A 27410-nucleotide genomic window follows, 5' to 3' on the forward strand; every position below is an offset into this window, starting at 1 on the left:
GCGTCGCTGTGCCCATTAACATAATGACACATCCCACTGCGATGGGTTAACCCTTTCCCTTGCCCTCCCGTAGGGCTAAATATAGGCAGCCTCCACCCAGCCGCGGCGGTATCGTTTCCCAGCCCATCCGTGGCTGGAAATCGCCGATATACGGAAAATAAACCCCATCCGCTATTCAACACAAGGCTGTGCTTTCACCTAGGACATCTAGCCTGTTCAACCCAAGCAAAGATATCCTAATTACCTGGTAACGAGACCGTGCTTATTCCAAGGAGATAGCCCCAAAATCTGCGTTGTCATATCCCAAATTTCGGTGATGCTGCATTTTGGAGGACACCACCTAGAGAGACTGCACCAGCTTCCCAATGCCGATGGTTATTATATAGCTCAGTGAAGGAGCAGCATCCTTTCCCTTTTAGCCCCGTTTATCCTGTATTTCGTCCTAGCACATAGCAGAATTATCTATATGTATGTATACATAAAGGCTGCTCATAAGCAATAAAGAAAGGATTCAAAATTTCTGGGGAATAATTTTTGCTCCCCGGGTTTTGTCTGCTCTGTTGCGTAAAGTTTTGGTTTAGCATCTCAAAACCAAATCAGCCATTTATTTTAAGGCTGAACAAGCTATGGAAAAGGGAGCCTTAACATATTGCTCTTGGGATGGAGATAAAAAAAAAAAAATATTTCCTGAGAAAAGTGCAAATAGAGGCAAATAATGGGCAAGAAATCCTTTATTGAGGGGGTAAAGGCAGAGTCACAAACACACTGTTTTCAAAGTTAAAAACAAATACAAACAAAAGGCTAAAAACTGGGAAATGATATTTTCTCCCCCCTTTAAAATCAGAGTCCAAAGCTTAATTTGGGTCGGATTTGTTACGCTTACACAGCTCGGTTGGCACTTGCACCCTGATTTGGGGGCACCGGGGAGGAGGGAGACACCAGCCATTGACCGAAGTGGTTAAACGCCGAGCAGAGACATCCCCTCTCCGACCCCGCTCAGGTTCCGGAGCAGCATGTTAAGACACAGTCAGTCTTTTTTTTTTTTTTTTTTTTTATTTTTCCTTCCCACCCCCCCTCCTTTCCAGACAGCTACTGTACAAAACAAACCAGAAATTTATAATAAATACCTAACACAAGAGGCTCAGTACGCTGCTACAATCCTTCACTGAAGGGAAACGTATATATACATATATATATATCCTAATATATAACCTCTTTGACTTAAATCAGCGTAAAGGCTACGTGTTGCTACGGGATGGCTAGGGCAGGAATCCCACTTAACATCACCCGGACCCCCCACCTCAACACCGCATCGCCCCATCCTCCCCTTTGCTGGCAAAGCAGCAGGATTTGCCGGCGGCAGGGAGAGTTTTTCCATCGAGGAAAGGGGGATTTTGCATCCAGGAAGGGAGTTTTTGCACCTAGGAAGCTCCGGCTAAGCGACCGCGCAGTGAATATTAAAAAAAAAAAAAAAAAACAAACCAAACTGGAAGAGACCCTTGGCATGCACGACTCCTCTGTGATAAATACAGACGTTTTCCTTGGCACCGTCTCAGGCTGAAATTTCTGACCCATCCTAAACGCTGGTTACGACGCTGGAGAGGAAAGGCAGGCTGGCCTTCGAGTTAAAACCCTCGCAGACTCAAAAGGGGGGAAAAAAGAAAAATAACCCTGCGAGGCTTCATGACTTTAGCATCCAGCTATTTGCCAGAGCGAGAGAGAGGGCTTAAATTCCTGGAGATTTAATTAGCAGGCGCAGAACATTTGCCCGAAGGTAGGTCTGAACGACAGCCCAAACAGCTCTGCATCCAAACTCTGCAGCTGGCCTTTATTTTCTTTCCTAAAATAAAATAAAAAAAAAAAGAAAAAAAAAAAGAGGGAGACGAGCCCTCGGTACCCTCAGTTCCTGGCTGCAGCCCCCTCGGTTTCGGTAGGGATCACCCATGGGAGATAAAAGCTGAATATCTCGGGTTTTCGATTAAGTGTTATGGTTTCTGGCATGGCTCTGGGCGAGCGGCTCATCCCACAGTCCCATCCCGAACCTGCCCGGCCAGCGAGAAAAGGGTCTCATGGGAGCTTAGCTCAGGCAAAAGAGCCAGGAAAAAAAGGATTCGCTCCGCAATTACAGACGGGAAAGCTCAGACATCGCAAACACAAGCCCTCCTCCTCCAGCTTTTCTCCCCTTCCTATGAGAAAAAGGCTGTTCCCACTGGAAATGCAAGGTTTTGCTGGGAGACAAGGCAGAGGAATCCGCAGGGAAGCGGTGAGGGGCATCGGGAGAGGAGCTTGGAGATACCAAATCACTCGTGTAGCGACAGCAAAACTTTCCCAAATCACATCTCCACTCTCTCAGCGCTGGATGCACGGGAATAAAGATCTCCAGCCTTACCAGGCTCGGTTTTACACCGAGAGTTGCTCGAGCAAGGCTGGAGCCCCACTGCCACATCCGAGCATCCTCACGTATCCCGAGGTGAAGAGCTCGGTCACCGCGACGGGCTGGGAGAGGCTCAGCATCTGCAGATCCTGGGCTCAGCCCTGCTGCAAGCCAAATCCTCTCCAAAATTCAAGCAAAGCTGAGAAAACGAGGACAGGGGGGACGGAAAGCCGGGGACGGGAGAGGAAAGGCTGTCACACCCAAGTGCCCGCTTCCAGAGGGGGGACGGGGTATCGCAATGGGCATTTCGCAGCGAAAGCACTGAATTATTGATTAAGCCTCACGGCACCCTCAGGCAGGCAGGGGACTGCAACCTGGTCCAAGCTTTTTGCAAAGGGATCCTGATTTTATCGGCAAAGCCGCCCACCCTGGACCTCCTCGACCTGCAGCCGGGACGGGGCGACGTCAAAGCCAGGCTCTGCATTATTTTTCCAGCGACAAACCCCAGCAAACCTCGCAAACAGAGTCTCCAACCATGTTTAACAACAGCTCTTTGGAAACACCCTACCGATACGCTTGTTTTCCCCCTTAAACTACAACTTGCCTGCGAGCAGCCGGCCAGAAAGAAAGGAAGAAAGAAAAGAAAAGAAGTGATTCCTCCCCATTTTTTTGGGGTTTTTTTTTGGCCGCCGTTATTCCCCCCTCTGAGGTAGACGTCGATGGGGTGGGGATGAACCGCTGGAGAGTGGTTATTCGTCGGGTGAGTCGGTGATTTGTCTGGCATCCCGGCCGGCGCGGTGCGTGGCCGCCGAGCCCGCCCTGGCTCAGCACTGCCGTAGCACGCAGGCGGCGGTGGCCGGCGGTGGCCCCGGTGAGCTGCATTTCTCCGGGGCGGTGATTTTACCGGCGTAATCGATGCAAGAGGCGTTGCGCGTCCGCACGCCCTCGCCGCAAGTTTGGGAGCAGGGGGACCAGGGACCCAGGCGCCAGAGAGGGCAGGGGACGTCTCCGCAGGGCTTGATGTCCTCGGGCTTGAGGGCTCTGTCGCAGGCGGTGGAGGATTGACCCTCCACGTCCCGGCAATCCACCGTCCGTCTCTGCCAGCCGGAGCCGCAGGTCTTGGAGCACTCGGACCAGTCACCCAGCACCCACTGCGAGGTCAACATCGGTCGGATGACGTTGGCTGACTTCTTCTCTTTGCCTTTCTGCTTGCTGAAAGGGACGTCCTTAGGGATGAAGAAGGTGTACTTGACTTTTGGTGGGAAGACCTCGCTGGCGATGGTCAGCAGCTGGACAGTCAGGGGCTCTGGGAGCTGTCGGAAGCTCTGCAGCCTCTCCAGGGTCGTCATGGAGCCGCTGTATTTCAGGATGGTGCCTTTAATGAGGATGTCCTGCTCCATGGCCGAGATGGCAAAGTCTCCGTTGAGCAGGTACTTGCCCTCGAGGGTCCTCAGGGCCAGGTAATTCCCATCGTGACGGACCCCGCGGTGGCTGCGCTGTTTGATGTCGATGTTGGTTGCCCCGGCGGGGATGGTGACGATGTCATTGTAGCCGTATCTGCACGGGGCAAAGGGACAGTTATTTTCCCGGACTAATTAAGAGGAGACCCATGCAGGGGATAGCACTTGGCGAGTGGCATTGTGGCTCTGAAGCCGTCCCTGTGTAACCCGGAGTGCTCAAGAGCTGGAAATACTGCAGTCGTGCCAGATGTGTGCTCGGCTGGAAGATTTTTGCATGCGAAAACGAGCACCGCACTCAAATGAAGAGCCCCACGGTTGCCAGCCTTGGTGGGAAATTCCCCTCGCCCCTTTTTCTTTTGAAATGGGTGAAGCGTTTGGGACTAAAAGCCTGGCTGTGCCCATGATGCTGTCAGCGGTGATGCTGAAGGGTGGCATCAGCTGTAGATAGGTAGAGAACAGCTGGACAGGAGTGAGCTGGGGTGCTGCTGGCATCGTACGCTTACGTACATTGGCCAGATGTCGCTGCTAAAAACGGATCAGTAGCTAAACAGTTAACCCAACAGACATCTCCTATTGTAGATGACTTGCTATTAACTTGAAAGCCTTTCCTAGAAGACAGCATCCTCATCCATGGGCGGGTGTCTCGGCACCCTGGGCTCATCTTTGGGAGGGTTTTGCAGGTACCACCATGCAGAAGAGCTGCCGTTGTGGGGCACAGAGCACATTTCCTCCTCGGGGGAGGGTTTCCCTGCCAGAGCCCATCCCACGGCTCCCGGGCCAGCACCGGGAAGGCTTCGGTACTCAGCACCCAATGCCACGGTAATTACTTGCTGCTATAATAAAATGACTCACACCGTGGGGCCGGCAGGATCGTTTTCCACGCATCCCCACGGTCGATGCTGTGGTCATTAATTAGGTTTCAAGTATTTTGGAACAAAGCCTTTGGGTCAAACCCTGCTCTCAGTCACCCTGGCCTGCCTAACCCTGATCTTAATGGGATCTCTTCTTGGCTGTAGCTACCACGCTAATCTCTCTTTAGTCAACCGCAAACAATTCATAGGAGAGTGGAAGCCCCATTTCAGCTGGCTCCCTGGAAGGAAACCATTTAGGAAATCTAATTTGACTGCGTGAGTCACCTCGCCGCATGGAATTGGACGCGTTGGGCTTTTGTTATGATCTTTTCAACAAAAGCCTTAAATTCAGCGCCTTGGCAAAGCGACGGAGATCTTGGGCGAGGGAAGCGGCTGCCTCTGTGCCCATGTCCCAGGACTGAAATTCATCCCCCAGCCCCGGGAAAAGCTATTGAACCACTTATATCCCTCATCAGCCCTCAAAATATGTGTCCAGCTCACCGCATCGGGGCGAGATGCGTATTGTGAACTCCTCGAGGCGGCGGATTTATTTGCGGTGTACAGAGCCCAGCGCCGGTGTCAGCACCAGCTATTATTTTAGGAAATAAACTCTGCTTGGCTTGCATAAACACTGCCCCGAAATAAACTCAGCTTAAGCTCCCGAGGTCGGGGAGAAGACCAGGCTGTCGCAAGGCCACCGGGCTGGGGGGGGTGGCATGGCCGCGAGCCCAGGTTAATGGCATGGAGGGGAAGCCAAGCACTCCTCGAGTCCAGGGGTTTGGAGGTGCGATGCTTTCGGTACAGAAAGCAAACTAAATTTACACACCCTAGGAAGAGGCCTAATATTCCTAGCCTAGCACTTCCGCAATAATAAAAAAAAAAAAATAAAGAAGAAAGGAGAATAAGAGGGGAAAGCTGTTTTTTCTCTCCCCCCAAGCCCATCTCTGCCGGCCCCATCTTCCCCCTTACTTGGATCGGTTGAGCGAGCCGGAGATTTTCCTGCAGGTCGAGCCATTGCCGCCGCACACCCCGCACTTGTCCAGCTTCTTGGAGGACCCCACTACGTGATCGCAGCCGGCCTTGATGCACTGCCCGTGGACGCAGATGGAGAGGGTCTCTGGCCCGCACAGCGTCCCGTCGATCACCTAGGAAACGCGCAGGAGAAATTAGGGCATTTGGTCTGAAATGGGGTAAAAAAAAAAAAAAAAAAGAAAAAAAGAAAAAAAGGGTGATTATAATCTTACTTTGGCCTCAAAGACTTTAAATTCGCTCCTCCCCCTGGCTCGGCAGAAGAGTTTGCATCGGTCCCGGGGTGACACTCCGGCGTACTTGGGAACCCACTCCAGGCGATTCCCTTCCAGATCCGTAAAGTTGTAGCTGTTGTACTTCTCGCACTGCTGCTCCCGAAAGCTTTTCCCTGAAAGGAAAGGCGAAACATGAGCCAAAAGCTGCGGGAAGCTGGCAGGAACCGCTGTCCTCGGCCATCGCGGAGATGTTGGAGCGAGCCGAGGACAGTGGGAGGAGCGAGCAGGGGAGGGATGCCGCACACCGCCCACCCAGCCGGAGGGGATCGCAACCCCCAGCAGAAAATTATGCCCCCAGAAAATCGTAGAATCATAGACTGGTTTGGGTTGGAAGGGACCTTAAAGATCATCTCGTTCCACCCCCTGCCCTGGGCAGGGACACCTCCCACCAGCCCAGGTTGCTCCAAGCCCCGGCCAACCTGGCCTTGAACCCCTCCAGGGATGGGGCAGCCACAGCTTCTCTGGGCACCCTGGGCCAGGGGCTCACTGCCCTCACAGCAGAGAATTTCTTCCTGATATCTCATCTCAATCTCCCCTCTTCCAGTTTAAAATGCTTCCCCCTCGTCCTATCACTCCATCCCCTGATCAAGAGTCAAGGGAGAGCGGAGCAATGGTGGGTCCTGGAGAACGGGGGGCGGGAGGTGAGGCTGCCTTTGGGAATTGCATCCTTACCATCCGGCGGGCACTCGTCGGTGTGGCAGGACTGGTACTTGGCTCGCTGGCCCTCGCAGTACTTGCCGCCGTGCTGGGGCTTGGGGCTGTCGCAGTGGCGGTAGGAGAACTGCACGCCGCCACCGCAGGTCCGGGAGCAAGAACCCCAGGGGCTCCATGGCCCCCAGCCGCCGTCCACCGCCGGCTGCAAGAGGACACCAGAAGCTGCTAGATCCATCCCCGAGCTCAGCCATCCCCGGCTGCTCGCTCCCAGGGCAAGCAAAGGTCTGGAGCAATGCTAAAATCTGACCCCCGTCCAGCTCCTCTCCCCGCGTCCCCAGCCGGGGCCCTGGTCCAGCAAAGCACTTAAGCACATACTTCACATGAAGTTATCCCTGACTTCCACCAGCCTGTTCGTGTGCTCAAAGTTAAGCTTGGGTTTAAGTACTTTGCTGACCGACTCAGAAATCACCGCTAATTCCCCCGGCGGGACAAAAAGCGATGATTTAATTGCAGAACTGCAGCTGCTTGCTCTGTTCCAGACCAGCCTGCGCCTCGGCGAAAGGCACGGCAGCATTTTGCTATGAGCTGGGCTTGCCAGTAATCATAGAATCGTTCAGGTCGGAAGGGACCTTAAAGGTCATCTAGTTCCCACCCCGCTGCCCTGGGTAATAAAGATTAACGAAAGGTGCTGCTGAAGGAGAGATAGCCAGGAAACAAATCAGGCAAATCCAAAGCTAGTCCAGCGGACAGCAGGACTGGGGTCAGAGGTTTGGGAATTCCAAAGGGTCCCCAATTCCCTCCCTTACCTGGGGCTTCAGGGTGTCCTGGGGCACACAGTGACCGTCCCAGCAGAGGCCCCCAGCTTTGCAGGGGGTGCCGTCGGCCCAGGGCAAGCTGCCATTCTTGGTGTGGCAAAGGGGCTCCCCGCTGCCCGTCCTGCACCAAAGCTGGGCGCAGATGTCCTCCTCGGTGGTGTTGGGGCAGTGCTGGAAGTCCTTGCCGAAGATCTGCTGGCATTGCTGGTCCAGGCTGTAGAGGGCTCCTCGGCCGGGCAGCTCGGCTGGCAGGGACAGGGGCTCAGCCGGGGCATCGAGCAAGCAGTCACCTGGGCAAGGATGAGAGTTAGGATGGAGATCCATCAAGGCTCGAGATGATGCATCAAGGCTCGAGATGATGCATCAAGGCTCGAGATGATGCATCAAGGCTCAACGCCACACATTGCACCCGTCAGGGCACCCCCAACCTCTCTCCGTGCTCTGCTTTGAACCCCCTTCATCCCACCTCAAGAGCCTGAGCAATCAAGGAAAAGGCCGTTCTTGAATGATGATGCTCCTTACCGTGCCCTCCGTCCAGGAATTCGGTGAGGTACATGGCGCTGCAAGGGGACCAGGGCTGGGTCTTGTTCAAGTGGATGAAAAGAGGGGCCATCATATGGTGCTTGCCAAGGGGCCCGAAGAGCCGCTCGCAGGTCTTGGAGTCGTCGTGGGGCATGCTGAGGACGTGGCCTGGGGAGCAGAGAGCATCGGTGAGCAGCAGCCTCCCGGTCCCTGCTCTGCTGCTGATGGTGCCCGGGCTGCTGGGAGCATCTAAGAGCTACCAAGCAGTTCCTCTCGCTGCAAAAGCTAATTTTCTTCGATAAATCAGAAGCGATCAACAAAACAGCGCTTGCTCTGTCGCAGCGGCACAGCCGCATGCAGGGCAAAGCAGCCCAAATGAGCCAGCGCATCCCTAGGAGTAGCAAACCAAGGGGGAGAAGCGTTTGGTCCCACGCCTTAGCTCATCACATCGGGCAAATGAACTGATTTACACCAGTTCAGCCACTTCTAAGTGCCTTTGCTGGTGCAAACCAGCTTCTGCCAGTGCCAGAAGCTCCCCGGTGCTGCCCAAAGCTTGGCGAGTGGTACCCAGCCGGGGGACGCTGGTGCCGGGCTGTGCTACATCCCCTCCCAGCAGCGGGGCTGGGCCACGCTGGGATGAAAAAGCGGAAAATTCCCCCCCCGCAACCCGCTCCCCGGGAAGGGATGTTTTACCCAGTTCGTGAGCCAGGGTGTAGGCTGCCTGCAGGCCCTCGTCCTCGATCACCGAGCAGCTTTTGTTGCGGTCGCACATGGTGCCGATATCCGCCACCCCCAGCGTGTCGCAGCTTTGGTGTCCGCAGAAGTCCTGTGAGCGAGCGGTGCCAAGGCGGGGGGGGGTGAGACAGGGGGAAAGGGGTCCCACGTTTGGTAGCCCCAACATCTCCCAGCAGAGCTGGGCAACCCACCAGTGCTCTGCACCTCAAACGCAACACCCCCCACCCCCCACCATTGCAAGCTCCATCCTTTGCATGGTGGGGGGATCCCTCCTCTCCCTCCAGGGACACCTCGACCCCTTTCTTCTCGCCCCCTCCAAGGCACCCTTCAGACCTGTCTCGTCAGCAGGATGGCGGTGTCGTAGTGCTCCGGGTGCCGGTCGCTCGGGGGGTTGAACTTTTGCTGCCAGCTGCAGAAGTTGCGCAGGGTGAGGCCGCCATTGTCAGACACCTCCGGCCCCGCCGCCTCCTCGTCCACCACCAGCACCTTCACCACCACCAAGTTGATGGAGTTCTTCAGGCTGGGGTGCTTGTAGATGCGAGCCGCCATGGACATCAGGGTCAGGACGTGGTTCTGCAGGGAGACAGAGGCAAAGCCCGGGTGAAACCTTCTCCACGGAGCTCTTCTTTTTCGTTAGGAAAGGAGAAATCAACCTCATTTATGAAGCCTACCATGGCCAGACCATCTCAGGCACCATCAGTGATGCTCTACACCTTGTGCCGGGGGGGAGGATGGGCGGGACAAGCTCGCCTCTGCCCATCCTCTTCTCCAGCCGTCGTGTCTCACCTGCCACAAACCCTCTGCACCCAGAAACCTTCCGTGAAAACCTCACATGTCTCCCTGCGAGTGCTCTTGCATATTCCCACCGCATTAACCCTGCCCTCGCTGCCCCGGGGCAGGAACCACCTCATGCACCACCTCCCGCGGATGGAAAACCACCCTCAAATTGCTCCGAAACTCCTGCCCGAGCTGTTCATCAGGGTTTGAACCCAACGTCCTCGGTGACAGACCGAAGCCAAAGCACTTTGACGACCGAGGCTTTGCCCAGCTCCGCGACTGGGACCATCAGAGATTACTTAATATGTCAAACGCGCCAGCGATGTTTAGGCTGATGTAAACATCTTATCGGAGCATCGAAATTCCTCCTCTGCTTGGCACCCGTTCACGGCCCCGCAGTCAGGAGGAAAAAATGCAGCTATTACACAATGTGGTATTGGGAAAGAGAAAGTGGCTTCTCTCCTCCCCAGACGAATTACACCCCGCGGTCTCGCTTCAGCGCCACTAGCTAATTAAACTGGAAGGACTCGGTGGAAGCCCTCTCCGACGGCTCATTTTCGCCCAAAAATCCATGTTTCCCTGCGCGCTCATCCACCGCGATGCTGCCGGGACGGAGACATGCACAAAAATGCCATTTTCTTAGAAAAGGAAGGAGATTTTTACGGAGATACCCCCCCTCCTCTTAACAGCGAGGGCATATTTGCTGCACCGAGAGCAAAAGAGCCGCTCGCCCAGGGCAGTTGCGGCTGTTTTAAATGATTCTGCCACATTTTATCCCGGCGCTGGCAGCTCCATGTAAACAGATGTCTCGCTTCAGCAAGACGTATCCCAAGGCTCGTTATCCGAAGGGCAGGCCCCGGCAAAGACGATGGGAGCGCTGAATAGACTGGTTTATTTAGACTGGCCGGATCTCCGCGACGTGACTCACATCCCAGCCCCAAGCGTGCAACAAATGTCACGGAGAAGCCACCGCCGAGGCGAGAAACCCAGGCGAGATCCCCATGAGCCGTTGTTCCAGGGGAACTGGGGGAATTGTTTACCCCACGGGGAAAGTCCGTTGGGAAGCTCTCTAAAAATAGCACAAAGCCTTCCTAAAATCACGCACGTGAAGACCTGGAAGGATGCTCTGCGCTGGAGCGGCGCATCATGGGGTCATCCATCATTCCCAAGGGAGAAAATCCTGCAATCCTGCCCCATCCTTCTCTAACCTATTACAGGTTTCTCTCCATCCCAGTAGTTTTCACCTGGGAGTTCTCAGTCCCTACTGCAACCTCCCCGGGACACCGACCCTCGCGTCCTCAGGGTGACATCCAGCCAAGAAACTCTTTCAGCCTCAGGAACGGAGGGATTCAGAAAACATCCACGCGCCTTCCCTTCGTCTGGAAAGCGAAGGCGGAAAGCGAAGCGAACAAACAGCTATTTAGCGCAGATTAAAAGGTCAAATTCACTTGTCCCACCATCTGGTGTGCATTTATACCCATCCCCGGACCACGCGGGGCTTGGTTGGGCTTCGGATGGATCCCGACTGCTCCGAGGAGAGCAGCAACCCACCTGCGCCACCTTGGCTTGGCTGAAGGGTTTGAAGCTGGGGCCAAAAGCGAGTTACAGGCTCCCCAGGGCTCAGGAGATGCTGAATGAGCACTTTTGGCCAAAAACTGGCTGCGGATGAATTGAATTCCGCTCGTCCCGTCCTCCCCGGGCCTTTGCAAACGGACTCTGGCTTGAGGAGCCACCTGGGAGGGAACGTTGCCTTCTCCGGAGTTTCCTTCCCAGCATCCAGGCTGAGGATGTGGATACTGCGATCAGATGCCCGGTGGGGGGGGATCAGGTTTGGGGAGCCCAGAGGCGCAAACAGACTGGTTTCTGCCTCCTTGCGAGGCGCCGCAAGAGCGCAAGGCTCTTCCCTGCCATTTCCAACCAGCATCCTGGGAGATGACGGCGGGATTTCTGTCCAACTGGTAAATACAGCTGGAAAACCAGCCCCATACCTGCTCTGGGGGGAGAGGGCACCAGCCCGAGCCTGAGAGGATCGCGGGAGCAGCCCTCCTCCGCCCCACGCAGGGCTTGTATGGCCAGGCACATCCCAGCAGGGGTTTCTACCGCCCAATGCTGCGCCCCAAAACCTCCTACCTCTTTTTTTCCCTGGCTGCAACCCCTCTGCTCTCAAGAAGGTAAAATTCCACCCATTTTCTCCTCAAAATGGGGGGGGGGGGGGGATGCCTTTTTTTCCCTGACACACCTGCATTACAGCAGCTCTGCTACCCCTCCTGCCGCAGCATCGCCGCTTCTGGGCACTTGTAAGCCCAAGCACGCACAGGTACCACCAGCATCACCCAACGCCAGACTGCCAGCAGCAAACAGCACGTGCAGAGGGTTAAAAATGGCAAAAAAATAAATATAAATCAGGGCCCGGGGAACGGAAGTGGCTGTTTTTTAACCTGACAACATTGAAGGATTTCGCTTTCCGACACGGGCGCTTGCAAAATCTCTGCTGACATTCTCCTCCGTGGGAACCACTCGGAAGCCGAAGCCTGCAGAGATCCCCGAACTGCTTTGGTTTTTCATTTTCTTTTAATTATTATTATTATTATTACCACCTTTGGGGGGAGAAACTGCTCTCGCACACAGGCTAAACTATTATTGTGGTATGCGCATAATGATCTAATACCGCCGGACCCACCCAGTGCGGATGGATGGCGGGGAGCACCCGTACAACACCCCGGCACGACTCGCCTCCCTCCGACTCGCTTCCCATCTCCCGGAGATTAATGCTTACCCCAACGCGGGGCCGTGGGTTTGTTTGGTTGTTAATAAGGTTGTTGGGGCTTGCTTTCCCCCCGCCCTTCCTTTCTCCCTAGAAGCCAGCATTTCTGTGAAGGCGGGGGGGAATGAAACGCTGAGATTTCTGGAGCGCGGACAGATGGAAGGAAGCAAACACGGGGTCAGATGCAAGGCCTGCCCGGCTTTTAAAAAACAACTGGTAAAAACATATCCCAGCCTGTCTCTCCCCCCAAAAAGCAGCGTCGGCACGCTGGCCCCCTGGCTCGGACACCCGCGGCAGCCGCCCTGCCAGCCTCCTCCTGTGGTTTGAAGCTTGGGCCAAGAATTCCCTTGCAAAAACGTGGGCAGCAGCCAAGAGAAACCGGGGGCGGGGGACGCGAGGGGGACACTTGGGGGACACCCTCCTGCCCTCCCAGCTCTCTGCCCCATCCCTTTTCTGTTTGTCACTTGATTCCCCCCCTCCTTCTCTTTCCCCTTTTTGCTGGGTATTTGGGGCTGAGCTGCGAGAGAAGGAATTACCCCCTTTTCAGGGCGGGGGAAACTGAGGCACGAGGAGGACCGCCACCACCTCTTTCGCAGGCACGGGTGGACACAAAGCCAAACCCCATCCCGAGAGCATCATCCCGGGGCAGGATCGCTGCGGTGGGAGCCAGCTCCCTCCTCGCTGCGCCTTTCATACCGAAGCCCTTGATAATCGGCCGTCACCGTGCCAGCGGCGGGGCTGGAACGCGGCAGCTGTTTAACATTAACGGGTCGACGCGAGGAAGCGAGCGCAGGGGCCAGGGGAATATTTAGGGAGGCTGCCCCGTCCTCCGAGCCCTCGCATCGAAGCTCGGGGTGCACAAATCCCAGAGGAAGAGCACCGGCGATGCCGACGGATGGCAGCGCCCGCTCAGGTCCCCCCTTCGCTTTGCAAAAATCCCCTTTAATCCCACCCGGGTTGCCTTTGGGATGGGCTCAGGAGGGGACGGGCTCCTTTTGTCAAGGGATTAAGCGCACTCACCCGCTCAAGCTGCAAATTATCCTAAAGCGAGCCTAGGAGCCGGACACGAGGGGACCTGAGGCTCCGGGGTGGCTTTGGCTTTACCTCCGAGGTCACTTTGATGGTGGATCCGGGTGTGGGATAGGGGGACGCCAGCAGCACCCCGTGCCCCACACTCCAGCACCCACCTGCTCTGAGAGGGAAGGGATTGCAACAGCACTCCTAAAAACCTGGTAAATCTGCCTGGAAAAAAAAAACAACAAAACCAAACAACCCACCCACAGAAGTCAGGCGAGGAATCCCAGCTTAATCAGATCGATCTGGTTTTGCCGTGGTCCTCGGTCACTACCAGCTCTCGGAGTCGGGGACGGCAGACTCCTCGCTTGCAAGTGCAAGGGGGAAAGGGAAGGGGCTCGTAGCCATCGTGCTCGCAGAGGAGAGCTTGGAAACGCGTCTCATCCGCACCCGAGAGACGGGAGAGATCCCACCACAGGAATCCCACTCTGCTTGCCAGCTGGCTGGGGATGCTGCGGATGGTTTCGGTAACCGCCTGTTGCTCGAGGTGTCTCGGCAAACATCCCCCGAGCCTCGCGGAGCCTCCCCGCAAGCTGCAGGTGCTCAGCCCAAGCACCTCTTTATTCTGCGCCTCGCAGGGATCAGCCCCCACGCCGCCTCCTGCCTCAGTTTCCCATACTCAAAACCCCCCACTTAATTCTGTTCGTGATGCTCACCGCCCTTCGTTTCCTGAGCGTTGGGGGTACTTTTGCAGGAAAAATACAGAGCATAACTCATGTGGCCAGCCTGGGGCCTCGCACCCACCCCTATATAAAGGGGGCTCTTCCCAATCACTGCAGGTCACATCCCAGCACCTCCTCCACCACCTGCTCACAGGTGTTATTGCTCAGCACTGTCCTCCTGCTAATGCCCCCCCCCCCCTCCAAAATACCCCATCTCCTGCCAGCACCAAGACGGAAGAATGATAATTAACCCCCAAATTTCAGGTCTGGCTCTGCGCTCCCTTCGTCCTTTCCTCCTGGTTTCCATGAGGATTGATGGAGGTGGAATTAAGCTCTCGTTACCTAAATGAGGTTAACAGCTGAGCGATAATGGCTCAGATTGATTAGAAATAGATCATTAATAGCATTTTCCTAGCAACCGCATGGCATTGATTATCACTCGCAACGCTTGAACACATCTTACGGTGACTATCTCCTACTTGAGCTCTTACAGCTTATGCAAGAAAATAACTGGGAATACAAACAATGCTTGTGACCTTTAATGAATATTTGGTAATTAAAGTGTGGTTACGGGAAGAAAAGTCACCAAATAAATATGGTTTCTTCTGACTCAACATTTCTGCTCCCTGGGCATCTCCTAGTCAGCTCTCGAAGATCTCACCAGCACGAGCAAGCCATCGCTTTTTTTTTTTTGGCCCCAAAACCATAGGTATTTGGGGAGAAGTGGGATGACTATTTGGGCTCCTGAGTTAGCAGTAACTTAGCGCTTCTCCCTGCATTTTTGCTGCTGAGAACAAAAGACACAGAAACACAGCAGGTGGCTTTTTTGTTGTTGTTGTTGTTGTTGTTGTTGTTTTTTTTACTGCTCCACGAGGGCTGGTTCTGGTTAAAGTTCTCTCCCAGCTACTTAAATACGCTATTGCTCCGTTCATCCCAACCGAGATCTTTAAAGCCTGCCTGCCCATCACGACATACCCTGAGAGATGATGCAGAGATACTGCTCTTGGGGACAAAGAGGAGATGATGGTAAAAAGGGAGCCAAAGAGACTGAAAACACGCTGGCAACCAAGGAGGGAGCTGTCACGTACCTGCCGGGCAGCGTCACCCTCTCCCAGGGCCGTACCAGCCAAACCAGGGCAGGGTACCAGCGTGTCAGCCCCTTGGTTGTCTATACGTGCCTTCTCCCAGGTTTACCCAGAGGATTGTTATTTCCTCTCCCTAAAATACATCACCTTATTTGTAGCAGGAGACCCCTGGGTGTTGTTTAAAACCATCGGGTGCCCAGCTGCTTGCAGAAGATGCAATACACTATTTTTTCCTGTCCTTTTGGGGGAATCGGAGACCAGCTTCACACCCCTGGGAGAGTCATTTCCACCCCCATTTACATGCCTGTTGCTTAGAATCCTGGTTACTCCACGCAAACTTTGGTTTTTGACTGCTGTGAGCTCTGTGTGTGTGTGTGTGTGTGTCTCGAAGCGCAGCATCCATCGCTCCTTAATCCTCTGCTATCTGTTCCTGCCAGCCTGGCGTGGTGGCACGCAAGGAAAAACAAGCAAGGGGCGAAACCCCAGGGATGCTCAGCAGCTGAAATCAGCTGGAGCTGCAAGGTTTAGCATTTCTCAAGGTCTGAGCAGGGCTGGAGTTAAAACGCTGCTCTATCAGGAGGGGAGAAGCTGGCTGAAGCCCCCAGGGGAAGGGCAAAGCGGGCAGAAATGGCAATGCCAGGTTGCCAGAGTGGTTTCAGCTGCCCGACTGCTCCCTGCTGAGCCCCGGCTTCAAGGACTAAGAGCCCCTGTACCCAACCAACCCACAGCAGAGAACGAGCAACTTCGGTGCACCGTTATCCCCTTGCAAAGACCCGTTTCAGCCCAGGCAAACCTGAATTTGGACCCGAGGACCAAACAGCCCATCGCTGCAGGGAGCGGGGCGGTGGGGAGCTGGCTTTGCAAGAGACGTGAAAAATAACCTGGTGTCGATGAAAACGGCTGGGCAACAGCCCCAGAGAGGGATGCAGGCGGGGAACATACCGCGGTCTCTGCTCCCGGGGTCTCCGCAAAGCCCAGCCACCGGCAGGGTCTCTGCAGCCGGAGCATGTTGAAGGAGAGGGAGAGTTTCTGGTGGTGGTGGCTGGGGGAAAGGGTTGTTCGTGCATCTGCTCGGCTGCTAACAGGTGGCTCAGGAGCGGGACTACGCATTACTCAGTTTATTTACTATCTGGCCCCAGCTCCTATCCGGAAGGGAGTTAAGCCCATTGCTTCGCAGCACAGCAAGAAAGACATTAACCCACTCTGTGCCTCTTCTGTGGGGACACCAGACAGATGGGACATGACAGTGTCCAGCCTGTGCAGACACAGGCTCCCCCAGAAAGGATGCTCGGTCTAGGAAAGGGTCCCCAAACACGACTGAACCCCATAGATCAACCCTGCAGCCTTTGCTCCAGGGATTTACAGCCCCTAGACAGCATGGAAAGGTGGGGACAGAGCCAAGGTCCCCCACCCCGTGCCCAGCTCACTCTCCCAAGGTGGTCTCTGGCATCCCGGGGATGCTTATAGGATCATAGAATAGAATCAAAGAACAGTTTGGGTTGGAAGGGACTTTTAAAGACCATTTAGTCCAGCCTCCCCTGCAATGAGCAGGGACACCTCCCACCAGCCCAGGTTGCTCCAAGCCCCGTCCGACCTGGCCTTGAACCCCTCCAGGGATGGGGCAGCCACAGCTTCTCTGGGCAACCTGGGCCAGGGGCTCGCCGCCCTCAGTGTAAAATATTTCTTCCTTAGATCTAGTCCCTGCAGGGGCCGGGCAGGCAGCAAGGGGCCCCGGCAGCGGGCAGAGCTAGGGGACTGGGGGCACAGGGGGGCTGGAGAGGCAGCAGGGACAGAGGGCTGTGGGTGGGAGGAGGAGGAGAGGCAACAGGGATGGGAACAGGAGGGGATGGAGGGACGGAGGATGGAGGGGATGGAGGGATGCAGGGGGAAAGGAGGATGGAAGGATGAAGGGGAGAGAGGGATGCAGGGGCAAGGGGGATGGAGGATGGAAAGGCGACGGGGACAGAGGAGGAAGAGGATGGAGGGATGGAGGGGCAGCGGGACAGAGGGATGGAGGGGACAGAGGGATGGAGAAGCAGCCGGGACACAGGGACAGAGGGACGGGGGAGCAGTGAGGACAGAGGGATGGACCCCACCAGCCCTTACCTCCACGTCCTCCCCGTAGAAGCGCACCATGGAGGCATCAGCCACCAGCAGCGTCTCCACGTACCGCGCCTGGGAGACGAAGCGCTTGGCCCGGCGGAGCGGCTCCCCGGGGCCGGGGGCGGCGGCGGGGGGAGCCCCCGTGGGGGCGGCCCGGCGCTGGAGGCGGTGCAGGCGTCTCCAGGGGGGTCCGGGCCAGGGATGCCCGAGGGGCTGGAGCTCGTAAGCCGCCCCGTCGAGGAGAAAAGCGGCTCGGAGCCCTCCTCCGCAGCGGCTGAGCGCGGCGGGGGCATCGGGGCTCCCCTCGACGGCTCCGGCGTAGAAGCAGCCCCGGCGCGGCGGGCTCCGTCCCGGTGGTCGCCGGCCCCCCAAGCGCTGGAGGCGGAGGCGGGGGGCCAGAAAAGCGGCGTCGGGGCGGAGGCGGAGGACGACGGCTCGGCCGAAGGCGGCCAGCCGCAGGGCCAGTTGCCCCGGGGGTGCGGGCAAGCGGGCGGGCAGCAGGGGCTGCGTCTCCCGCGGAGGCGGCGGCAGCGCCCACGCGTGGCACAGCAGCAGCAAGTGGAGCGGAGCCCGGCCCCCCAACAGCAACCACCACCCCCGCCGCCCCATCGCCCGGCCCGGCCGCCCCATCGCCGGGCTCTCGGCCGCTCCCCCGCAGCCTCCGCGCCGGCTGCGGAGCCCGCTGTATTTATACTTTCTCCCCCCGGCTTTGACATAAGAGGTTTATTTTTGATCTCTCGCTGTTCCCCACTCCCCTCCCCTGCCAGCCAGAGCCTGGGGGAGGAGGAGAAGTGAAAGAGAGAAAAAAAAAAAAAAAAAAAAAAAAAAAAAAAAAAGAAGAAGCAGCAGCAGAGAGAAGAAAAAAAAAAAACACCACCAAAAAAAAAAAACAACAACCCACTTTTGGATGGGATTTGAGGCCAATCAGGCGCCGGGAGCCCCGCCTGCTTCCAAGTGTCAACTCCAGCCTGTTACTCTCCCAACATTAACCCCTTCAGCCCAGCCGGGGCCCGATCCTGCCCAGGCGGGCATCAGAGGGGCTCGGGGCGGTGGTCCTGCCCCATGGGGTTGGGATTTGGCACACGGTTCCCCCCCCTACACACACACCTCCCCACCATGGGAGAAATTACCCCAGGGAGCTGATTCTTCTCCCATTTTTCCCCAGCATCCTTTCGATGCTGGAAAGCACCGGGCCTTTGCCAGCTGGAGAGCATCTCATTTCAGCCTGCGAGGCAGAAGGTGCCCCGGGGGGGTTTTTGCCCCTCGGTTCCCATGTCCTTCGCTTAGCCGGGGACAGAGAGGGCTTTGGGCCCCGGGGAAAGCTCCAACAGCGACAAATCCAAGGAGGTTTCCATGCCCTGAACAAACAGCTGGGTCCACATGGGGTTTCCTCTGGCTGGAATAAGGCAACGGGCTAAATTGGACTTGTGGAAAATACCTATGAGAATAAAACAATGCAGCCAGTTCCTCCTGTCACTTTCTTTTTTTTTTTCTTTTTTTCTTTTTTCTTTTTTTTGTGTGTGTGGGGGGAGATGTTGTGCTACTTTATTTAATAGCCAGATTTGTCCCTTTCAGATCAAGTTTTTCTCCCCATCCTCATTCCCTTGCAGTGAGTGAAAATCCTACAGGACTATAATAAAATCTCAGGCTGCAAAAGCAGGTAGCTACTGTCGTGTGCTCAACACCAGGAGACGGACAGAAACATGCTGTCCCTGGCCGGGAACCCGCTCAGCACCAGGGAACAACCAGCTGTAATGGAGAATGGGAAATTAAGCTTTACATATTACTCCTTCTTTCCTCTTAAGCCCTCCTTCCCCATTAGTTCACGAGATTCCTGGCCTTTGGAGCACCCTTTCTGCAGCACTGGGATATCCCGGGATGTTCTTGCCACAGTTTGGGGGTGGTGGGTCCTATTCTGCTCCTTGTCCTGATTTTCTAAGCCTTTTAAAGGGAGTAGCGCATGCTCCGGACCGGGCTTGTACTGCTTTAACCTTGCTGTGGATGCAAGCCCAAGGACCAGCTCCTCTGCAATGTAGGCTTTTCTTTTTTTCTCCCCCCCTTAGCCTTATCCTAAAAGGATCCGAAAGGGTAAAGCAGCATTTGGCACATCGGGATTCCTGGGAAAACAGAGTCTGGCCACAGCTGAGCAACGGGGCGTGGAGTTAAAGGCTGCTCTCCCTTTACTTGAGGATGTATTTACATCTGCCCGTCTATTATTATCTCCACTTAAAAGCCGCATCCCTACCTATATAGTAAACACACAGCCCTGGCTCTAAATAGCCGCGCTGCCCTGGGGCCAAGGCTCTGATTACTTCTGTCTTTTTAAAGTGCAGGGTTTTTGCGACCGCAGGAGGGGAGGAAATAATAATTTAGGGGGGAAAAAAAAAAAAAAAGCGACCCCAGGCATGGTGTAGTTCAGGCCAGGGTGGGTTTTCCTCCCTCTGCAGCTTCGCTGGGGTGGGGGGGGAAACACAGTTCGGGCTTTAAAATCAGAAGAACAGAGCAAAGCCAGGACCAGAAGCCAAAAGTGAGTCCTGGCCCTGCAGGTGCGCATCTCCCTGGGCTTTGCTTTGCCGTGGGAGGGTGGGCAAGGAGCCGAGGTGCCCCTGCCCTCAACCAGGACAGGTAAAGCTGCAGGCGACGCGGGGCACGTCTCTCCCACAGGATGCAATTTATTCCCCGGCTTTCCGCTCTCGGCGCTGCGTCTTTGATCTCGGGGGACACGCTCGCATCTCGGCTTGAAGGCGCCGCTGGTTTTCATTAGCGGCTGGCTCCGCGAACGGTAGCTGGGATTTCTTGTAGCCGGTACGAGCCTCGCTGGGCTCGTGGGGAACCAGCTCCAAGGGAGAGAGCAAAACCTCACCTGGCTGCCCCTCTGCGTCTCCTCCCAGCAGAGGATGGGGCACCCCAAGACTTTTCGGGGTTCCTTCTTCTTAACCCCTTGCGGGAACGCGCTGCCACCAAACCTTGCCGGCGGCTCTCGTTTCTCTGGGGCTGGCGGAGCATGTGAAAGCCATTAACTCCCCAGTCACTGTGATTTAAAGACCCTTTTGATCAAACAGCTTGCGAACGTCTGCCCCGCTCCCCTCCGCGCGTCCCCCAGCTCTGCAAAGCCAGGCTTCCCTCCCGCATCCCTCCCGGAGTCCTGCGCTCCTGCCGCCCGGCGCCCATCTCCCAGCGGAATTTTGGCTGCCAGGATGAGAGGCCCACGCTGCATTTGCTGTTCGTGCTCCGCAGCACCGAGATTATCCCCTTTCAGGGCTCTCCGGGATGCTTCGCCATGCCCTCCTTGCTCTCTAAACGGCAGCGCATCCAAATTTGCAGTGCCGGGCTAGTGGTTTAGGCATTCCCCTGTTCGCTTTGCCCTCAGCCCAGGGAAAAACATTTGGGAGAATTATTTGAGCCATCAATAAAGCAGCTACAAGCTCAAAAAAAAAAAAAAAAAAAATTAAAATATTACCACTAGATGTCAGTGCCGCCCTGTGCTGTGTGGTGGGAATCCCGAAATCCATCCCTGCAGATCCTGCAGGAGAGGGAAGGGGGCCCGCAGCCGGCCCAAACCCCATCGGACGTCAAAATAAGCAATTCCATTAGTTTTCCTTTTAAAATAAGCAGGTATTTACTGTTCTAAAACACCCTGGAAAACCCTGCGTCTCGCTCTCTTTAAACAGGAGAGAGCCTTCAATACCAAGCTCGGGGCGGGGGGAAAAAGAGAGGGGAATTTTGGATGCTTTCTGGGTATATGAACTATTGGTAACCCCAGGAGCTGCAATAACTGGCCGGCAATCAGGCAAAACCAAACTTTATGATTATTTTTTTTTTCAGCATACCTTGGTATTCCCGTATCGAAGGCCTGCCAGATGCCAGGGGTGACATAATGCGTTGGGACCCCGCGAGAAGGCAGCAGAGACGCTCCTCCTCCTCCGGGAGCAGCTGATGGCAAAAATAAGGAATTCCGTCAGTTTTCCTTTCAAAGGCAGCAGGTGGGGTGAAATCTCTCCCAGAAAAAAAAAAAAACAAAAAACCTTTAAATCAGGGCCCTGGCCTTGTGTCCTGCCAAGTCATCTTTGGTGAAACCATCTTAGGTTGGCAAGTGAGATTCAGGGAAAGGGTTTCTTGCCTTAGATTTGCACGAGAAGGGGCGATTTGGGCTTTATTTGGAGCGAGTGACAACCGGCAAGCGAATAAAGTAGCAAAATGTGCCATCCCGCTAGAAATACCTAATCACCTGCCGCATGACCACAGCCACAAGAGGGCCCCCCTGCCTTACAAGTGGTGGTTATTTGGTGTTCGGTACCTCAAAAACCTTCCTTATCCACCAAAAAACTGGTTTTGCCTTTTCCTTTATTGCAATATTTGACCCCTTGGTGCAGCAGCACGTCCCTGGCGACCGTGCGCCGACGGTACGGGGGGGTTCGGTGGCTGTGCGAGTGATGGTGGGGAAACCCGTAATTCCTACCGGGTCACTTAAACGGGAGGGAAATGAGTTTTTTTTAGGATTCAGGAAAGGGCAGGGACAGCCAGGCTGGGTCTCGGTTTATCAACTGACGAAGCCGCCTCCGAAAGCTCTTGGTGCCGTAGAAGCACCGTGAGTTTGGTACCTCGAGAGCAAAAAGGCCACGGCTGTGACTTGATTTGATTTGATTTGATATGATTTGAAAGGTTTCTACCTCCCATTTCTAAACCATCTTAAGGCACGTCCATATTTATTCTCTCTCTCTTTTTTTTTTTTTTTTTAAGTTGCATTTTGATTTGTAACTCAATCTGTTGCCTTCAATCGCATCTCCTACCTTGATTTGCAGAGCAAGAAATTGTCACCAGAGAGCATCCTTGCTTCGGGCTGGTTTTGGAGCTCGGGTTGCGCGCAGGTGTGGCTCTGAGGAAGGCAGGTTTATACGGCTTTCCAAAATCAAGGGCTAAATCCTATTTCCAGCGCTGCAGCCTCCTCCCAGGCTTCGCACTCCCTGGGGAGCTCCTTCTCCTCTTCCCGGCTGGGTCTTGAAGCTTCCAAGGTGTCCTGAGACCAGCACATCAGTGAGAAGAGCCTCCCAGGATTGCCTGGTCCTTCCCCAAATTCCTTGCAAAGCTGTGTCCATCCTGGCGATAAAAACCTCCAAATATGACCAAATGTGACCAAACATGACCAAATAGACCAAGCTTGCCCTAGAGCTGCTTTTCCTATGAACCAGCCCATAAACAGCGCTAAATAAACACAGCAAATTATAATGAAAATACCCTTCTCTAGAAAAAAAAAACCCAAACCACCACATATGAATCCCCTCCTCCTCCCTATTCCACTCTCCCTGGGTTGATGGGCTGATGAAAATGAATGAACTTCATAATGGTTCTCCTGAGTGACGAGCATCTTCGGCAGCTGGCTTGGGAATCTCCATCACCCCGGGTTTATTCCAGACGTGCATCACTTTTTGACAGCCTTTCAGGCTTACCCGGACCTACAGCTTCGCCCTTTTGCAAGCTTGGTGTCTTTGGGTGTCTTTGGTTTATGTATTTCTAACATTAGCATTGCCTGAAATTAATTAATCAAGGATGGACCCTGCCTCAGGCAGGTGGGGACAATATAGAGCCGTGTAGTCCTGGGTCATAAATCTTCAGGCTGAGGGTGTGCGTATGAACGGTAAGAAACGTGGGATACCATTTTTGGGGGCTACGTGGGACCATGGTCTAGCTCCTCTAAATTTCCGCTTACTTTTTAAAAACAACATGGAAAAACCTGCTCCTGTCTTCCTTTAAACAGGGGAGAGCTTTAAATACCAAGTGGGGGAGGAACAGGGAGGGGAATTTTGGGTACTTTCTGGGTATATGAACTGTCAGCAACCCCAGGAGCTGCAACAACTGGCTGGAAATCAGGTAAAAATGAACTTTACGATTTTTTCAGCATCCCTTGGTATTCCCATATCGAAGCCCTGCCGGATGCCAGAGGTGATATTACATGGTGGGACCGTGCGAGGAGGCAGCAGAGATGTGGGGCACAGGCATCCCTCTCCTGTGTCGCCTGCGCACGGTGGAAGCAGGCTGATATGATTTTTTTTCTGGTGTCGTACCAGTGCTTGGAGGTGTCCAAAACACAGATCCTCTTCTCTCACGGGGCAGGCAAAGCGCTGCTGCCATCCCTGCTGCATGGAAGAACTGCAAGGGCTGCACGGGAAACCCAAGGCAGAGCATCCTGCCCATAGCCACTCGCTATCAAGCGAGCCAGAACAAACCTAATTAAATCCAGCATCTTCCTGGACCAAGGATGGGGCAGGTTTTAGGTTACAAAGACCTCCACGTGCTCAGGTTTCTTGCGTATCTCATCCCTCAATGACCCTATCTAGATGCAGCCAGATTTTTTTATTATTATTATTATTCTTTTTTTTTTTCTCCAAGCTTTTCTTTCCTGGAAAGCCGCCTAACAACTCGCTTTGACTCATCTTCGGTCCCTGGAGAGGATCCTCCTTCCTGCCCATGTGGTGGGGAGCTGGGAGAGCACAGCCTGAACTTTTGGGTGAGAGCCCAGCCCTCCGATCTGCCAACCTTCCAGCCCAAGGCAAGTGAACGACTGGCTTTTCCCTGCCTACAACCTTCCCACTCTATCTTTGGCCTCTCGAACGGACTATTTAAAACTATTTCTTTTGTGAACTGGAACATACGGGAGGTTCGGTGTTTTGCCTTTTTTTTTTTTTTTTTTTTGTCCTTTTATTTCTAAATTCACACCGTTGGCACCGCCATAATGGTGGGGGAAAAACGAAAGAAAATAACTTGTCACTTCCCAGAGGTGCTTGGGATGAAGCGGGTGGAAGGTGGGAGAAGGAGGGTCCATTTATATTCCACATGTCAGCACACGCTGACAGTTCAAGATCGGGATGAGCGATGGATTAGGCCTGGGTGAGACAGGTTTTACCTTCAAGTGGTTTCTAGGCAAAAATCAAAGTAGGAATTGAACTTACTGTATATACCCTGATTTTCCTTATTATTTTGGATATATAATATATATATTCCAGAATATATAATATTCCATATTATTATGGACCTCCAGGTCCAAAGGCGTCTTCCATCTCCATCCCCTACTTACCAGTAGTGTTGCCTTCTTGCTCTCCTTCGTGTCGCCTGTATCCAGCCTATCTCCATTAAACCCAGGCACGAAGAGCAGCCAGATTCAGCCTCCAACACCTGGAAAGACACATAGAGCGAGACCAAGATGTTATCTGTCTTGGGCTGGCCCCTTCGTGTGGATGTAAAGGGCTGTGGGGTCCAAGCAGCTGCCGGGAGGTCCCCAAAGAAGGGCCCTGAGGGCTCTCTCCTGGCTCTAACCCTCCCTTGTCATGGCCGATCACCGTAATCTGCTCCTCTGTCTTGGCAGGAGACATAACAGAGATATTCCTCCCTGCCCACCCTCGAGAGGGACGTGCCGCCGAGATAGAAGTGCCCCGAGCAGACGCCGCGACCCTGGGACTGCTCAAGGGCTTTGTCTGGGTCCTCTCTAGTGACAGGGGCTGTGAAAATCACGTCGTGGCCTTGAGCTAGAGGAAAAACAAATTAAAAATAGGCCTCTCTTCTCGTCTGGAGTGCTCTGAGACACGCCGGTAGCCCCTGGAGCTGAGCCCTAAAGATACATTCAGGCAGCTTTTCTACGCACCATGGGCAGGAAAATGAAGGCAGCCGATGATTTGGCTGGCAAACAAAGCTCCATCTTTGGGTCGGTGATTCCCCCTGGTCCAGGGAGAGAGCGAGGATGGAGGAGGCAGCTGATCCATCCCTTCCCTTCCACCCCAAAGGTCCTAGCACACCCTGAACAACATGGGACAGAGCGAGTCCAGGGAAAACTCGGTGGCTGGCGGGACGGAGTGTGTCTCAGCTCAGGCAGAGCCAAAACACGCACGTTTTCTGCCTGCCTCTCCCCATCAGGAGGCAATCAGATGTTCTCCAGGCTGGGGGTAAAGTCCTGCCAGTTCGGTTTGACTCATCCCCTGCCGCCAGAGAAGATCTACCAGATGGAGGGGCTGGAGCTCCCGGGGCAGCAGTGACTAACCCTTGATGACTAACCTCTTGATGATGGCTGGGGTACCTGGAGCCAAGGTGCCCTCACGGTGCACGTAGGGACCTTTCTGCTCCCTTTCCCACCTGCTCCTCACCCCTGCAGGGCAGAGACCCCCGGAGCTCCTTGCAGCTCAGCGTACGTGCCAGCCTGCGGGGTTTTCCGCGGCGTCTTTCCCCAATGCTGAACACCAGACACCGCCTGAGATGGTGCCTGTCCCATCCCGTCTGAAGGGAACGAGAATTTACTGTCTTTAAACATGAAGCCACAAAGAACAAACAGAGCGGAGGTGGGGACGGGAGGAAGCACAGCAGCCTCCCCGTCCGGCGCGGCTTCAAAAGTCAGCTTCACCCCCAAAATGTCCCCAGGAGCCACGGGCCCAGCCCAGGGCTGGGCGCTGCTGTGGTGAGGTGGCACCTCTGGGACCATGTGCCACCCTGGGTGCTGCTACGGTCTCCGGGATAAACTCATCCTGTCGAACGGGACAGTGCCGTGGGAAGGAGAAGTTCCCTCCTGGCACCTCGAGATGCTCAAGGTTGTGTCCTTTTCCCCTCGCTGCCCGTTTGCTCGTTGTGGTCCCATCGACACCCCCGGACACATTGCACTTTGGCCAGCTGACAAAATCCCTGATTCGTTGAGCCCGGCGCAGTCAGATGATTGTTCTGGGTCACAAGTTCAGCTGCAAGGCACACGACCCAGCAAACCACGGCACGGGGAAGCGCTGGCACCGAAACGAGCCAGGCTGTGGGCTCTGTGTCTTAAGCAACATTCTTGGCTTGTATTTCACATATGCACAACTTTTTAAGCCGTGCTTGCAGACTCTGTTGGGGTTTGAAATCGCATCAAAACCAGACTGTCTACGAGAAGGCCGTAATTTTACCGCTAAACCCACCCAGGGCGCTGGAAAGGAGCGTGGGCCGTGAGGATGTGCAGGACTTGGGTGCCCAGTGGGTAAATTTGGAGCATGACTGAAATATCCATCCTTCCCTCGGACACAAAACGGGCTTGCGTGGAAAAAGAGCTGCTGCCGGGGCAAAAGACGCATTGGGCAGCCCTTGTGCCTGTCCTGGTGTCGGAGTGCTTGTTGCTGCCAATAAATCCATTCCTCAGCCACAGACGGTCACTGAGGACTCTTCACCGCTCTCCTTTTAGCTGTCCCACTCTAAAAAAAATCCCACCCACGGTGAGATCTTTCTGTCTCCCAACAGCACCAGCTGCCCCAGCATCCTCCCTGGTCCCAAACGCTGTTCTGACGATCACGGTGTTTGGTGGCCATGGGGAGATTCCTATACCCCTAGATACTGGGGTCTCAGAGGAGGGGACGTTATGGGTGTTAACACTTACCGAGTGCTCCCTTTGGTGGCCCTGAGGATGCAGGGAGGGTGAGCTTTTTCTGAGAAGTGGAAATGTCCCCTTTGCGCCATGGTTGGAGCCACGGAATGGGGCTGGGGTGGGGGAGCGAGGGATGCACCGAAAGCTGGTCCCTTGGGGAGAAGAGGACCGGGGTACCCCTGGTCCGGAGACACAGGGGGTGGCTTTCTGCTAGGGATGGCAGATCTGAAGGTGTGTGGAGGGATCTCGGTGCTAGACTCACCTGGGCTGTGAAAAACAGGTTAACACCTTCCTGAAGAAGCCTGAGAGCCGAATAGCTGCCAAATAGCAGGTCCCCCACTCTGCTGAAGTGTCCCAAACACCAGCGTGGAACAGAGGACTTTTCATCTTCACTGCGCACCCCTGCCCCAACCAGACACCCACCCCCCCCCCACCTCCCAGCACCCCCATTTTTGTGGATTTAACCCCCCCGGAGCTTCATGGCTTAGAGCAGGACCGGGAGGGAGCCCGGCAGACCGCAGCATCCCTGGGGGAGGGGGTGCAGGGCCCTTCGGGGGGGGCTGCAGGGTCCCCCTCTCCGCTGCGAGAACACATGTAAAGAGGGTGTCCCCCCCCTCCTCCCACGCTCCCATCCCGCCCCCTCCAGCACCGCCCCGGGGAGGCGGCGGCGGCAGCCCCGGGCGGAGCGCGGCTCTCCCGGCCCCGCTCCTCCGCCGGCCCCGCTCCGCTCCCGGCCCCCCGCACCGGAGTGGCTGCGGCGGGGCCAAGCCTCGCCCCGTTCCCCCCCCTCCCGACCCCCCCCGACACCTCCCCGACCCGGTCCCGCCGTATATAAACCCGATGGGCCCCCACAAGGCAGGTAG

At 55.2% G+C, this 27410-nt stretch overlaps 1 protein-coding gene across 1 annotated transcript; it reads right to left on the bottom strand.

Moving 5' to 3' along the window:
* Positions 1–599: 599 nt before the first annotated feature.
* Positions 600–19014, bottom strand: ADAMTS8 (ADAM metallopeptidase with thrombospondin type 1 motif 8). Its single transcript, XM_074561247.1, has 9 exons — positions 17184–19014; positions 9049–9288; positions 8674–8806; positions 7981–8148; positions 7450–7748; positions 6662–6845; positions 5930–6102; positions 5655–5830; positions 600–3931 (listed from the first exon to the last, which is right to left on the bottom strand). Exons 1-9 carry the CDS (start codon positions 17808–17810, stop codon positions 3199–3201), a joined length of 2733 nt encoding a protein of 910 aa, XP_074417348.1. The 5' UTR covers positions 17811–19014; the 3' UTR covers positions 600–3198.
* Between the last annotated feature and the right edge of the window lie 8396 nt (positions 19015–27410).

This window comes from Larus michahellis, chromosome 17 (assembly GCF_964199755.1).
Source record: "Larus michahellis chromosome 17, bLarMic1.1, whole genome shotgun sequence".
In the NCBI taxonomy this organism is placed as follows: Eukaryota; Metazoa; Chordata; class Aves; order Charadriiformes; family Laridae; genus Larus; species Larus michahellis.